The 14,376-nt window shown below is 43.9% G+C and overlaps 2 protein-coding genes across 4 annotated transcripts; both read right to left on the bottom strand.

The window, feature by feature from the left end:
• Positions 1-36: 36 nt before the first annotated feature.
• bpnt1 (bisphosphate nucleotidase 1) lies at positions 37-6,690 on the bottom strand. 3 transcript variants are annotated; one of them, XM_048986455.1, is made up of 10 exons: positions 6,594-6,690; positions 5,249-5,376; positions 4,789-4,893; positions 4,519-4,626; positions 3,595-3,643; positions 3,231-3,314; positions 2,588-2,679; positions 1,479-1,676; positions 987-1,092; positions 37-701 (listed from the first exon to the last, which is right to left on the bottom strand). In XM_048986455.1, exons 2-10 carry the CDS (start codon positions 5,366-5,368, stop codon positions 550-552), a joined length of 1,014 nt encoding a protein of 337 aa, XP_048842412.1. In that variant the 5' UTR covers positions 5,369-5,376; positions 6,594-6,690; the 3' UTR covers positions 37-549. The 3 variants fall into 3 exon arrangements, with proteins under 3 accessions (XP_048842412.1, XP_048842413.1, XP_048842414.1); XM_048986456.1 differs by lacking the exon at positions 6,594-6,690 and adding an exon at positions 6,320-6,470; XM_048986457.1 differs by lacking the exon at positions 3,231-3,314.
• A 5,065-nt stretch (positions 6,691-11,755) lies between these two features.
• saysd1 (SAYSVFN motif domain containing 1) lies at positions 11,756-14,271 on the bottom strand. Its single transcript, XM_048986464.1, has 2 exons — positions 13,995-14,271; positions 11,756-13,618 (listed from the first exon to the last, which is right to left on the bottom strand). The coding sequence occupies exons 1-2, from the start codon at positions 14,169-14,171 to the stop codon at positions 13,310-13,312; spliced, it is 486 nt and encodes a 161-aa protein (XP_048842421.1). The 5' UTR covers positions 14,172-14,271; the 3' UTR covers positions 11,756-13,309.
• Positions 14,272-14,376: the final 105 nt, after the last annotated feature.

The raw sequence follows: 14,376 nt of genomic DNA, 5'->3' as shown, positions 1-14,376 counted from the left end.
GGCTGTGGGCTCCGCATAAGGCATTATGTGCTGAAGTCTGACCCATCTGGATTTATTTCTCAGTTTTGATCACACACTCACATGTTGGCACACACAATAATTTCACGTCTGCATGGCACTCTTCAGGGTCCATTTAAGTGATTTTTGTTGCTTGCTCCTTGTCTTTCTATGTTTTGTGTTTTTTTTTTTTCTCTCCCATTTCCTCGAGCTGTGGAGTTTTAAGTAAGGCTGCCTCTGTATAAATGGAAGAGTGCTGTAAGCTACGGGGCTGGAGAAGCAAAACCCCCTGTGTTTTTCTGTACTGCTTTCTATTCTGTCTTGTGATACTAGTGTCATCACTTACATTACAAAATAAAGTGGGATACGATACCGCTGGTAATTTGTGTGAAGCTGCCTGACACGGTGAATGTGTCAGCAATTATGAAATCTGCATTTGTTTTATTCTGTGATTATTTCCTATGTGGAGTAACAAAAATATGTATAAGCGGGACAGTCACTCTCTGGGTCAAAGTGAGGCCCTGAACAGGCCTCATTATTACCCACGATGCCTCAGTCAGATGGCAGGCCCTGCAGCACGGACTCTGGGACCCTGCTGCTGTAGTACTGGTGATCCCTGAGTGTGGCCAGCACTCCAGCCGAGTTCATATGCTTCACGTCGGCATGGTAACGGTACGGCCTGCCACGCATGTCCGTCAGCTTTCCTGCAGCACCAAGGAGAGAGGGGATCGAGACACAGACAAAGGCCGTCCTCATCACTCATAGGTCATCCCCAAGCTTGCAGAATCCTTAATGTTAATGATTCCTAATCTGAGCTGCTCAAATAAAATATATAGGTGTGTATATAAGGGATCAAGATGCTGCTTTGAATAAATAAGCTACATGACACATAAAAATACTACAGCTGAATTTACCCCCCTACCCCCCCTGGCTCATTTATGACCATGAACACCAGCACAGGAGCCTGATAGGCCGGCAGAGCCTCTCACCCCCCACGGCGTGGAGAAGGGCCTCTGGGGCACACGTATCCCACTTCTTACATCCCGGGCTGGCGAAGACGTAGGCGGAAGCCTTGCCCTCCACCAGCTGGATGATCTACGCACATTGTGACGACAAGCAGGTTGCTGTGGTTGTATCCTTCACAGATGCCTGCTTCACAGAACACGTGCTCCACAGGGCAATGTAATGGAACTGAATCACTTCATGGAATAGTATAGATTTGTGTGATAGGCATTGATTGGTGTAAATTGCATAGTGTAGTGCTAGCTGCATCACAGCATTTATTTAAACATGTACTTGATTTAGGGTAGCGACATGGTAAAAATTGGGTCTCGATGTAAAAAAGGTTGAGAACCAGTAGATTATAGTCCAAAGTAGCTTTAGAATTTAGTGCTCTTGAATACACGCACTCACAATCACCATTAAGCTTATTCATGCCCTTGGATCCTGTATCTGAATTGGTGACCCTCTGTCCCACTCACCTTATTTCCAGCCCCGCCCACTTTGATGACCTCATGTGGTTCCATGGCCTGCACACAGTCCGTCACCAGTTTGTTGCTGTGGGAACGAGTGGTGGTGATGATGCGTCGTCCTCCCGGTACCTCTTTCAGCTCAAACCCGAAGGCCCCCAATCCCAGCATGCCCCACAAAGTCCTCCCCAGGCTCTCCCCTGGACCCAGCTAGGTCGGACGAGAGCAGACATTCAGAAAGGGAAAACATACAGGCAGGTACATTACAGTGTGCAGTGAGGTCACACAAGAGCCTTTATGAACCTGGTAGTTCATGAGCACTGACATTTAAATGCCAGTGTTTTATTAAAGACAAAACATACATGACTGAACATATGACATACATATGACTGAACAGCAAATTTCCAAAACTCAATAAGGGCGCTTTTCCACTTATGGTACAAGAAAGTACCATAAGTACAGTACTCGTACTTCAAGGTGTTGGTTTTCCACTGGCGTAAAAACTGGTACCGGCTCTGAGTGACATCACAACGCGAGGCCAGGTATTTTGTGCTGAATTCAAAAAATGCCTGCAGTATATTAAACAGGTTAATACCAACATCGCATGTTATGCACATACAATTCTTACATTGCTAGTCAGCTATATTAAAATAAGGCTTTTTCTTACTTTCAATTCTGTATGGACATCATAGCACAGGGGGTTAGGGTTACATGGTTTTTTCATTCGAAAAGCAAAAGTACCAAATGTACCGTACCAGAAAGTACCGGACTTGGTGCAGTGGAAACGTGCCCTAAGTCCACAGGATATGTTTTGGAGAAAATTTTTGTGCACTTTAGTGCGTATTGGAAATTTAACAAAAGTTCTTTGTTGAATTACATGAGGATTACGTGATTTTTGGTTCCCAAAACTGTAACATAATAAGGAAGATTGACTTGGCCTTCTCATATCAAGAACAACAAAGAATGAACAGAGTTTTGGAAATTTGCTTTTCAGTTGTGCTGTGTACAACTTGGTCAACAACTTTACTATGAGCAAGGCTGCAGGCATTTCAGAGGAAGACAATCCCTGTGTCCCGCTATAACCATTCCCTTGAATGAAGCACTGAGCCCAAGACCAGTACCTGGTAGTTGAAGAAGGGCTGGTTAATCACACCGGCTATAGCTTTCCCGTCGTATGCGATGCCAATCAGTACAGTCACATGATCCAGGAGGCCTGCAGGATCATGCTGTTACTCAGAGGCAGCCGAAACGGTCGCATGGTGGCGTTAACATTTAATAGCATTTCAGCCTACCCTCATCCTTCTGCTAATGGGAGTTTGACTTACACAAAAATGTCCTGCAGGCAGAACAAAAAATGATTGGTTCAGAGAGACAACAAATCATATGGTAAAGGAGTTAGGGTCCAAATAACTAGAGGAAGCAGGACGAAGACTTATGCTTGGTTGGTCCCACCTCCTCTAGTTCCCTGGACCCACCTCTACAATTTTATTGGTTATCTGTCTGAACCAATCATTTTACGTTCTGCCCTCAGAATATTTATGTGCAAGTAAAACTCTGAGCCATTCTTCTCCCTTTACACAAGACTCTTACTTCACATTTCTATACTTCACTTATACCTCCTGCCATTCTGCGCCCACATTCCCGCCAAACTGTATCCACATCTCCCTTTTGTTCACATCGCATCCCCATCCACATACAGCCCACGGTCTTTCTCCTATATCTGCACCCACATCCCTGCCTCCCCCACGGCTCCTGCCTCCATACACAGAGCTGTGCCGTGCCGCAGAGCCCCCAGCGCGGTGTGTGGTGGCCATGTGTGAGGAGCTGCTCCATTCAGGCTGACCGCCGCTGGGCCCAGCAAAGGCAGGGTGCCAGGGAGGGAGGGAGGGGGGGGGGGGACAGAGAGATACGGGAGAGAGTCGCTGTCAAGGCGGAAGGAACAGACAGAAATGAAGAAAAGAGGGACAAACAGGCAGTGCAGGAGGAGTAACGTGTGGAGAATTATAGAGACTGATTGTAGGTGTGGCTTCCCTCTGAGAAAAACCAGAAAACAGGTGATATCTACTTTACATCAAACAATGAATCGACGACGGAATGACTGGCACCAATCGAGCCATGACCCCCTAACCTTCAGTGTACTCTTTGGTCCCATCCAGAGGATCAACCCACACCACGAGCTGAAGAAGAAACAGAATACAGCTGTCATGGACGGTAAAATCCTAAGCAACTTCGGCACTCCGGTATTTAAATGACATGACAAATTATTCCTGCACTGTTAAATCTGCAGATGATTTTGTGAGCGATATATGCAGTTTCTTTTTCTAATTATAACTACATCATTTTACACTTTATCTTAAGATTATGCATCTAAAATGCATCTAATAATAATAGTACGTTTTATTGATATAGCAATAATGCTCAAAAACTCAAAGATGCTTACACAGAACATAGCAAAGTAAACAGGACTAATAACGAAAACCTTTAATGTACAGAGGAGGTTATAGGCTCAAGCAGACAGAAAGGTTTTCTGTTTGGTTCAGGACACTGTGTTCAGCTGATGAATGTCGGTAGGGAGGGAGTTTCCAAAGTAGGGGGGCTAAAGGGGATAAGGAACCGTCACCAAAGCCATGGAGTTTGAATGGGGGGGGGGGGGGGGGTGAAGGCATCAGGGGCTAGGTTGTTAAGAGCTTTTAAAATGCATCTACTAAAAGTAATGTAAATATAAACGGCATCAGGAATGATCCTCATTTACCTATCACTGTTTAGAGGGTTAGGACGCTGTGCCTGTAATTGGGATATTGTCAGGTCGAATCCTGCAGTGAGCAGAATAATGTCACCTTGGGCCCTAAACCCCAAGCTCCAGAGAAAGGCTAAACAATTAATGTGAACCACAGCAACAGCTGGGATGTAATTCTTCAATGGGGATTTGATCTTGCTCATCTTTCAGGCCGGTGCTACTAAGTGACATGAATATTACCATGTTTAAATTCTCTTGATCACGGTCTCTGCAAACCGAGCTCTACAGTGCCCCAGTACGTTTCCAGTTGCCTACCTCCTCCTCCCTTATGTCGCTATACTCTGCCGGGCAAACCTTCTGCAGGATGTCACCAGCCTGCCCGCTCTCTATCAGGTCCTCTTCCACAGCTTCAGAAGGCAGGTCCTGTACACAGCAACCAAACATCAGGACGGAGATGTGAGTCAGGTGGCGCTGACATATGAAAACTTAGAAACACAGACTCAAAAACGACAAGGAATTATATATTTGCATGACACTGGCCCCTCTAAATCTCTGAAACCAGAAATCCTTGGTTATGCCCCTTACCTCCTCCCCAATGATGGTAATTTTTGGGAAGCGTCGTGACAGGGACGCACAGATGCTCTTCTGAACAAGGCGGTCTGCCAGGGTTTGCAAGTCACTGGCTCCTGTCTGTGCAGGTGGATATGCTTAGAATGCGCACACCCCCACAAACAAAGCCTGACCGATAAATCGCCAGCCAATATGAGCTAATTGCAAGAAATCGGGATCTGCGATTATAACGACTGATAAATGGCAATTAAAAAGAAACAGTGATAGAAGATAGATCCTCGTGAAGATTATGCATATCTTAGGGAAAAATCTTTGTTTATAATTGTGTGTTTCAGGGAAAAAATATCCACTGATATCAGATTTTTAATTTTCAATTATCAAAATTGGTATGGGAAAAGCCTGTTTCAGTTTGGCTCTAGCCACTACCATACACAGACATGCCGGAGGACATCCCCTTATGCGCACGCTCCCCTACCTTCTCCACAATGCCGAGGTCCCCACTGTGCATCACCTTCCTCACAATGCTCCCTGCCCGCTCGGCCACAGCGAAGGCCGAGGCGACCAGGCGCATAACCAAGGCTGGACTTCCTGCCATCTTGACTCCTTGGGACAGACATCGAAGAGGGAGTTAACAAGAGAACTGTGTGCTTCTGTAGTGTAGCGTACCTACGCCGCATGCTTCTGTAGTGTAGTATGACTACGCTGCGTGCTTCTGAAGTGCAGTGGACCTATATTGTGTGCCTGTGTGCTTCCGAAGTGTGGTTCAGTGTGTCAGGATACTATGTATGTGAACAGAAGGTTGCTGGTTAAGACCAACACCACAGTTTGATTACCTCATTGGGTCCTTAAGCAAGATCCTTAACTCTCATTGCTCCATGGATGATTTTTAAATTTAACAAAAATCTTTGTATCACAAAGCAGTCAGACATTTAATAAAATACTGCAGTACTGAAATACGGTGCATGTACAATGTCATGTCCTTCTCTTGGCATAATATGAATATATTAATAAATTACTGTATAGTATTTAAACCCAGACACCTTTTACTGTGCTGCACCACTATAAATATACTTCTTAAACTTCCAGTCGAAATGCTTAAAGGATTTTAATGAAATTATAATTGCAATCATTAAAACTCCTGTCAAAGTCTCTGACAGGTGATTTCACAGTGACTTGCCTCAGGCCGTCGCCAGGGGGCGATAACGGTAGGTTTTCTTCCCGGGCCCCGGACTGTAAGGGGCCACGGTTGTAAAAATCTGCCATGGGACACCTACTCACACCCCTGGTGGGCAAAGGGGTCTGAGGCGTCATTTCGCAAGGTGCCGTAGAATTCCTTGCCACACCCCCTTAGTACTCGTAGCTTATAATTGCTATGTGCGATGAACTGTTAATGGCAATATACATGCTGTAGTTCAAAGTTCAAACCATGACTTTTAGATATCTTTTTTCCACTATTAAACTTAGTTTAAAAAGCACCAAGTCACTGCCTCATACCTGCCGACATTTCTAGTTTAACGATAACATTCAAATGTGACATTTCACCTACATATTCCATTTTCTCCCAGGTAGCACAAGGGGAGCTGGATACGTTCTTGCGAGTTATACCACCAGAAAACGAACGCATCGCAGTGCATTTAGATTTTAGTGCCTTATAATGACTTTAATGACATTTCATTTTAATACATTATAGTCAACCATGCACCAAACTTGCTAGCTCTCCCATCAATATATTACGAACAAAATCAAACGATTGACCGTTTATTTGGGATTTGGTTCGGTGCATATATAGTAGATTGTAAGATACTATTTATTAAACTTACGATATCCGCTGAAAATCGTAGTGAAATTCAGCACAGGAGCTTGCTGTTTTACAGCACGTAGAATCGGAGGCGGAAACGAAGTGCGGTGAAGACCCGCGTGAAGGTCCTAAAGCCTGTCGCATTAACGCCCGCTGTTTATTCAAACGCTGCTAGATGGACAGGGTGTAGGAGGTGTACGTCTGCGGCATTTTCAAGTCATTTCAGTAAAGCTTTATTGTCATTCCAGCTGTGTACAGTGCACGGTGTAACAAAATAACGTTCCTCCTGAACACACGGTGCAACATTCATGGCAGAAAAATCAGTACAGTGCTAAAGACAGAGTTTAAGATACAAACTGTATTTCTATTTGTCCCTGAATCTACCACAGATCACCTGACTGAGAATAGTGATCAGGGGATTTTAGTGGATAAAGACACTTAACGATTTAAAAAATTATAACAGGCTCCTTAAATAGTTCTTTCAGCTATCAGATTTTTTTTTGTTTGCAATTATTCGGTATGTCTGCTGTTTAAAAAATGTTATTTCCTTTGGCTTACATCTCATCTCATTTTATATTTAATGCATGAAATCAATCTGCCCCCACTGACATTTATCTCCTTAGTAACTCAAAAAATATTTGACAGATCTTTTTCAAACATTGCAAACATGGGTGATCTGGAATTGATCAAATTTTGAGACAAATCACATGAAAATTGGCAATGCCACATAGATTCTGAGATCACAAAACTCAAGTATTTGATAGAGCTGAAGTTGTGCTAGGTTAGAAAAGCTAGTTTGGTTTCCTTTTGCAGTAGGACAAAGGGTTGGCATCTTCTGATTAATGTAGCTGACTCCGGTATACAGTGAAATCATGTGAAGAAGATTTGGTGATGGGCGAAGGACTAGGTTGGTTTTCCTTGCAGGAAAAGAGTTTGAGATCTTTCTTTGGTTTCACACTGCAGTCATTATAGCCAGAAGTGAGCTTTGTGTATTTAATATTAAAATATTGTACTGTATTATTAAAAGCTGCAATTACTGTGGTACTAGAAAGTGTAAATACTGTAAGACCTTAAACATGGTTTATCTAGTCATAAAACTAAATAGAGAAGCCAATTGAACAAATCATGAAAACACTTTACTTGTTCCCTTAGTTATTGAGGAAAATTATCCAAGTTTATTTATATGTGTGTAGAAAAGGTATGTGAACCTTTAGGATTATCAGTTCATTTTATGTGGAAATTTAGGTCAATCAGGTGTGAGTTTGAGGGGGTTTTGCCTTGTTTAAATTAAAGAACGTACATTTAAGTTGTTGCTATGATCTTCACAACAGAGGTTTTGGGAATGTGTCATGGCTCAATCAAAGGCGATTTCTGAGGGGTTTTTATTGTGTACAAATGGAGGAAACTCAACACCATTGTTATTCTCCACAGGCATGGTCGACCAAGAAAGATAGCTCCAAGAGAAAGGTGTGTAATAGTCCAGGAGATTATAATTTAAAGAACACCAAGGAGGTATTCCATCAAAGTAGTTAAAGAAAACCAGACTTTCCCGAAAAAGTCTCTAAACTTACCCTCATGTCATTCCACTAATTAACGCAGTTCAGCTATAATTAATCAAGGCTCATACAAGACAGACTTGCATAAGCTCACTTTGTGCTCACACCCGATAGGCCCAAATGAATGGATGAACTATAGATCGATCAAATGAGACTGAAAGCGTGTAAAAAGAACAGCGGTGTTTTTCCGCCACAGAAAAAAACGCTCCTGTATGAAAAATACAAAGATGTAATCGCTAAAGAAGGCAATACCGTTGCCATAAATATAGCCAGGGAGTTGGCTTGGGAATGAATTGCAGACAGACTAAACGCGTAAGTTACGTAAATGTAACAAGTGCCTATTACAGTGGCATGGTGGTACAGTAACTTATGCTGTTGCCCACAAACGTTCCTGGTTCGATCCCCATAGCCAACAGGGTACCTTCTGGGTTGAGTTCACGTGTCATTCTTACTGTATAATGTTATTTTATATTATTTGATCTCCGTAAAATACTGTAATGAACGAATCTGGGCGTGGTCACTCGCTGCAATGTTAATGGGGAACACCGGTGATTAGGATTGGGGTGGGGGAGGGAGAGTTATAAAGAGGATGCCTATGTGGGAGGGGGGGGGAGAAAAGGTCTTTCTTTGGTCTTGTAGGAAAACTGGGGGAGTTGGAGTAGCTGTCAGTCTGTGGGAAAAGGAACCGTGGTGTGTCCGTCGCCGGTGGTAGACTGGCCGCGGATGAAGTTATAGTGAGTTATGGGGGGGGATAATGCTTTTAGAAAGATAGCGGTTTAAAGGGCTGGCAGCGAAGTACAGCGGGGAGACGAACCCCGTGGACTGAGAGACCTCAACTTCTTTTCCCTGGAGAAAGCGGAGCGGGGCGGGGCGGGGCGGGGCGGGGCGGGTGTGCCTCTTTCCAGGGGAGTAACCGCTTTTAATGGTGTAATTTTGGAATGAATGAGCGTATGTTTGTGTATGAATTTTATCCCCGGATTGCGGTCGTGAGTAGGAGGGCGGGGTTAGAAGGTGCATCGGGAATGATTTGTTTGCTGTGTGTAAGGGTTTGCACGGGCGTTGTGATTTAAGCTTGCTGTGCTGTATATTTGGATTCTGAGTGGCGTGGGGGGAACTGTGGTTGTATCATTCCTAGTGAGATGAAGTTAGCCCTCGGGAAGGGGTTGTAATCCGGGGAATATTTAATAAAGATCTTCCTATATTTTGGTGTCCTTATTTGGTTGGACCTTCCCAGCCTCTTTAAATTAAAAAGGTGGTGGCAGCGAACTTCGACAAGTGCGCCCTGGTAGCGCACTTGTTACAATACTTTCAGTTGCTTCCGTGTGAAATGTTCTGTACAAATGACCGTATATTGTCTTTGCTTTTACTAATAAACTTTCAGATTAGACTGTGACTAAACAAAATATAAAAATATCTTTCTGTTTATATTATTTTAACGGATTTTTTTTTCAGTTTGTCATTGCATTTCATGTTTGACCTTTGTAATATTTAAAAATAAATTTAGTTTTATTATTTTTTAATTAATTGTAATGCTGAAATGTGACTTTTACAGGCTTTATTATATTTATTACATGACATATGAGCAGTGAGATTGCGGAATTTCGTCCGACGGAACTATCTTTTGGGACTCACACGTCGGGCGTTCTTTGAGACACCGCTTAACTAAGCGAGGCAGTTAACCTGGTCCGGAGCAGACTAATTCACTCGCCTAAGTTGCCATGGTAGTTCAGCCGGGATTCACTTAAGACACGTTGATTTAACTGAACTCCCACTTAAATGAGCCAGACTTGTCGAAATAAGTCAGGCTTTCCATTAATCCCGATCCGTGGACACCCCCCTGGGTAACATCTAATATCAAAGGCTAATGTCAGTTTTTATGAGCTCACCATCAGGAGATCACTGAACAGCAGTGGTGTGCATGGCAGAGTTGCACATCATGTATTTTCATACCGTTACATTCCAATATTAAAATACCTCTGTTCCCCTTAATTAGCTTATTATATTTGCACAGCTTGCACTATTTTATTCCTCTCTATTGTTTTATTTCTACTTGTCTATTTTTCTTACTTTATGTTTTTGTTCGGGGCAGCATGGTGGTGCAGTGGTTATCACTGTCGTCTCACACTTCTGGGACTCGGGTTTGAGTCTCTGCCTGGAGCTATCGGGGAGTTTGCATGTTCTCCCCATGTCGTTGTGGGGTTTCCTCCCGGTACTCCGGTTTCCCCCCACAGTATAAAAACATGCTGAGGCTAATTGGACTTGCTAAATTGCCCATAGGAGTGCATGTGTGAGTGAATGGTGTGTGAGTGTGCCCTGCGATGGGCTGGCCCCCCATCCTGGGTTGTTCCCTGCCTCGTGCCCATTGCTTCCGGGATAGGCTCTGCACCCCCTGCGACCCAGTAGGATAAGCGGTTTGGAAAATGGATGGATGGATGTTTTTGTTCTTCTGTTATTTGTGAATGTAAGCACCAGGACTGCCAAAACAAATCCCTAGTACATGCAGTTGCACCTGTCCAATAAAGGTAAATACCATGTAAATATGCCAGAAAGACATTGGAAAAATGTTCTGTGAATGGATGAATCCAATATAGACCTTTTTGGCTTGATTGTGAAGCATTGTGTACGATGAAAAGCAAACACTGCATTCCAGCATAAGAACCTTATCACACGTTTGAAGAACAACAGTGGTTGGTTTGAGTCTGCTTTGCAGCATCTGGACTAGGACGGCTTCCCAACATTGCTGACACTATGGATTCTGAATTGTACCAGCAAATTCTACAGGAAATGCCAGGATTATTGTCTCTAAACTGAAGCTGGAAAAAAGGGTCATGTAGGAGGACAGTCACCGCAAACATACAAGTCATTCTACCAAAAAATGGTTCAAGCAGAAGAAACATAATGTCTTGCAATGGCTAAGTTAAAATCCAGACATTATGAAGCAGGGCGGTGCAGTGGTTAGCACTGTCGCCTCACACCTCTGGGACCCGGGTTCGAGTTTCCGCCTGAGTTACATTCATGTGGGGTTTGCATGTTCTCCCCATGTCGTCGTGGGGTTTCCTCCGGGTACTCCGTTTTCCCCCCACAGTCCAAAGACATGTTGAGGCTAATTGGCGTTATTAAATTGCCCATAGGTGTGCATGTGTGTTTGCCCTGTGATAGGTTGTCTCCCCCCTCCTGGGTTGTTCCCTGCCTCATGCCTGTAGCTTCCAGGATAGGCTTTGGATCCCCCATGGCCCAGAAAGATAAGCAGTTTGGAAGTTGGATGGATGACCTGAAGTGAGTAGTACATGCTAGGAAGTGTGACTGTCCCTGAGTTGAAGCTGTTCTGTAAGGAGGAATGGACCAAGATTCATCTAATCCAATGTGAAGGATTGAGCAAGTTACCAGAAACATTTAGCTTAAGTTATTGTTGCAAAAAGGGGTCCCACCAGTTACTGACAGCAAAGGTTCACATTCTTTTACCACACATATGTGTCACAATGGATTGTTTTCCTCAGAATGTAAAGTGTTTGTGCAATTTTGATTAACTTGGTTGTCTTTAGGTTTAGGACTTACTTGAAATTTTGCCCAGGTTTTAGATCATATTAATGCAGAAAGAGAGAAAATACCAAAGAATTCACAAATTCACCACTGTATGTATATGAATTTATTAGAATTTAATTCCAGTTGCTACATCATTCTCTGGAGTCACCTATACCGGGATTTCGCTTCAGAGCTGTGCAAAGGACTGGCACAGTTCCACAGGAATTTAACATTTTTTTTTTGTATTTGTATTTTTTTTTTTTCCAAAAGTTAATATGTATTCTTCAAATACATGGACACATAATCAGTGTCCACTGTTTCACTTTCCACTTGACGGGGCAGGATTCTTACCAGAAATCAAAAAAGCTGGACTTTAGACAAGGAACACAAAGCACTGAATGTTCCATCTAAATCCATGATTTAACTGTAATTATTTAATACTGACCAGGTTTTCACTGGTGCTGCTACTGAGGACACTAATTTGTACATCCAGGAAGGAGTATTTGTGTACAATATTTGTGTTCCTGGGCAGGGTTCTACCAGTGGTACCCAAAGACCAGAATCTCTACATCTGTACCATTTAAAAGAAGCCCCAGTGCACCGATATAACCTGCATGGCTGAAGGGCGTCTGTGCCCCCGGCCACCACCTGAAAACTGGACATGACATGGCGTCGCCCTGCCGTGTGACATCAAGTGATGTTTACACTATCTTGCAGCATTCCTCACTATAATATGTTACCCTGTCTTGTTAACACGGCTATTTTACTTCATGAATGAAGACAAACATAAAATACATAATAATAATAATTGATACTTTATTGATCCCCGTAGGGAAATTGTCTTTACGCCTCCCTCAACTTGCTCTTTTTTCATAGAGTAAGTTTCTTTTGCGAAGGGCTGCCACCCGTAGCGGCGCCCAGGGAGCTGGGTGTTAAGGGTCTTACTCAAGGACCTGAACCTGTGACCTTCTGATTACAGGCACACAGGCTTAGCCCACGGAGCCACATCCTGCCCCCAAGTGTGAAATTGGTAAATGAGAACAATAGGCTGTTCATCCACCTTCCGAATATGTATCTAGTACAAGACTGCGAGGGTGCCAGAAGCCGATCACAGCCTGCAGAAGAAATGGGGCCAGGGAACACACTGGAAGGGATGACAGCCCTTAACAGGGCGTGAGTTATTGGACTGTGTGAGACAACAGTGCCTCCAATGTGCAGTGTGTGAAATTTGCTATGGATTTTAGGTGGATTATAACCAACCTCTGCCAGCAGGTGCCACCCTGCGTAACCTGTACTTTGTCAGTCTGTAAAATAGACTCAGTTAACTTTCTTCTGCTGAACTGACACATTTCCTTGGAAATACAGTAAAGGCATCTGCACCAATCAGTTTCCCTGACTCACATGTGAGATAAAAATATAGATAAAAACGCTATAGAGCTTCTTAACAGATGTCTTCTTAACTGCAGGAGAATTTTAAATACAATGCTCACCTTTCCTTGTTTTATAACTTTGTTTTGCACTTTATATACAGAATATAAACCAATATAAATATTTAATGTCAAGCAAGTTTAAGTAAGTTTCTCATAGAAAATGACTCGGTCAAAAGAAGATCTTTCGGGAATTGAGTCTGTGGCGAGCGGCAGGTGCCGTCCTCCCCCGGCTACGTGTCCCCGAGCGGGCGGTAACCCATCTCTCCTTCCAGCTGTTGAGCAGTGAGGGTGCCCAGCAGAGGCTGGCAGTCCGGGTTGAACACGGAGTAGGCGCTCAGTTGTCCGGGTTGGCGGGCCGCAGGGCTGCGAAGCCCCTCGTACAGCCAGTAGAAAAGGGAGATGAGGAAGAAGGGCAAGCCGAAGTCAAGCTCAGAAAAGAGTCCAAGCAGGACGAGCCAGAGCAGCACCTTTAACAGGGTCACGTTCGTCACGGCCATTCTGCGGCCCAGCGCGCTGCGCAGCAGCCAGTCCATCGGCACCTAGGAGAAGCGGCCATGTAAGGCTACAGCGAGAAACCTGCATCGCGGAAAGTCAAATGCACGCATACCAGGGCTGCCAGCTTCAGTCCGGCAGCTGGAGCGAAGCTTTCAATTGGAGACAAGTCTGTACACACATTTACACGTAACCAGTATGCAGGGTTTCCAAACTACCCATTGATATAACTCTCACTTTAGGTTTAATATGGAACGTGAGTCTGAAAGCGCGTCACGCCAGATGCGTGAGCTGGCAACCCTGTCATACTACTCATAATTAAATATGTCAGAGTTACTAGTTACTACTATGATATGTTTGCCATTCCTTTCTAATCACGTTATCACACCGAAGATCTGCTTTAAAGTCTGGCGTATTCGGTACCCGAACGGCTGTGGCTGTCACCGAAGATCTTCTTTCGGTTTGTTCTTCCCCGTCCAGTTTCCCCGTTGTCACCGACAGCTCCGGTGCGGTCTCCGGCTGGGCCGCCGTCCCTCCTGCACATTTCGATGCTGCTTCCGCTTTCTTACGGGCTCTGAACTCCGACAATTTCTGCTCCATTACAGGATTTTCTTAAGGAGCGAAACGGAAACAGCAAGGCGATTCTGAAGCGTCAGTCCAGAGTTGCGATTTCGATCTCCGAAACAAATGTGAAAATGCTCCCTCTAGCGTACCGTTACAAGCAGTCGTAAATATAACGCCTTAATAATATTAAAATAAGCATTTTACAGTTAATGTGTGGTACTTCTATGTTGATATATTATCT

The sequence above is a fragment of the Brienomyrus brachyistius genome, chromosome 19, assembly GCF_023856365.1.
Source record: "Brienomyrus brachyistius isolate T26 chromosome 19, BBRACH_0.4, whole genome shotgun sequence".
Lineage (NCBI taxonomy): Eukaryota > Metazoa > Chordata > Actinopteri > Osteoglossiformes > Mormyridae > Brienomyrus > Brienomyrus brachyistius.
This window is presented reverse-complemented; position numbering and strand designations above follow the sequence as displayed.

Coding starts and splice junctions, on each gene's coding strand:
- bpnt1 (XM_048986455.1), bottom strand. CDS start 5,368: ATGGCAGGAAGTCCAGCCTTGGTTATGCGCCTGGTCGCCTCGGCCTTC. Junction 4,627..4,788: donor TTACCATCATTGGGGAGGAG/GTAAGGGGCATA, acceptor TGCTGTGTACAG/GACCTGCCTTCTGAAGCTGT. Junction 3,644..4,518: donor GCGACATAAGGGAGGAGGAG/GTAGGCAACTGG, acceptor TTTCTTCTTCAG/CTCGTGGTGTGGGTTGATCC.
- saysd1 (XM_048986464.1), bottom strand. CDS start 14,171: ATGGAGCAGAAATTGTCGGAGTTCAGAGCCCGTAAGAAAGCGGAAGCA. Junction 13,619..13,994: donor TGACAGCCACAGCCGTTCGG/GTACCGAATACG, acceptor CGCTTCTCCTAG/GTGCCGATGGACTGGCTGCT.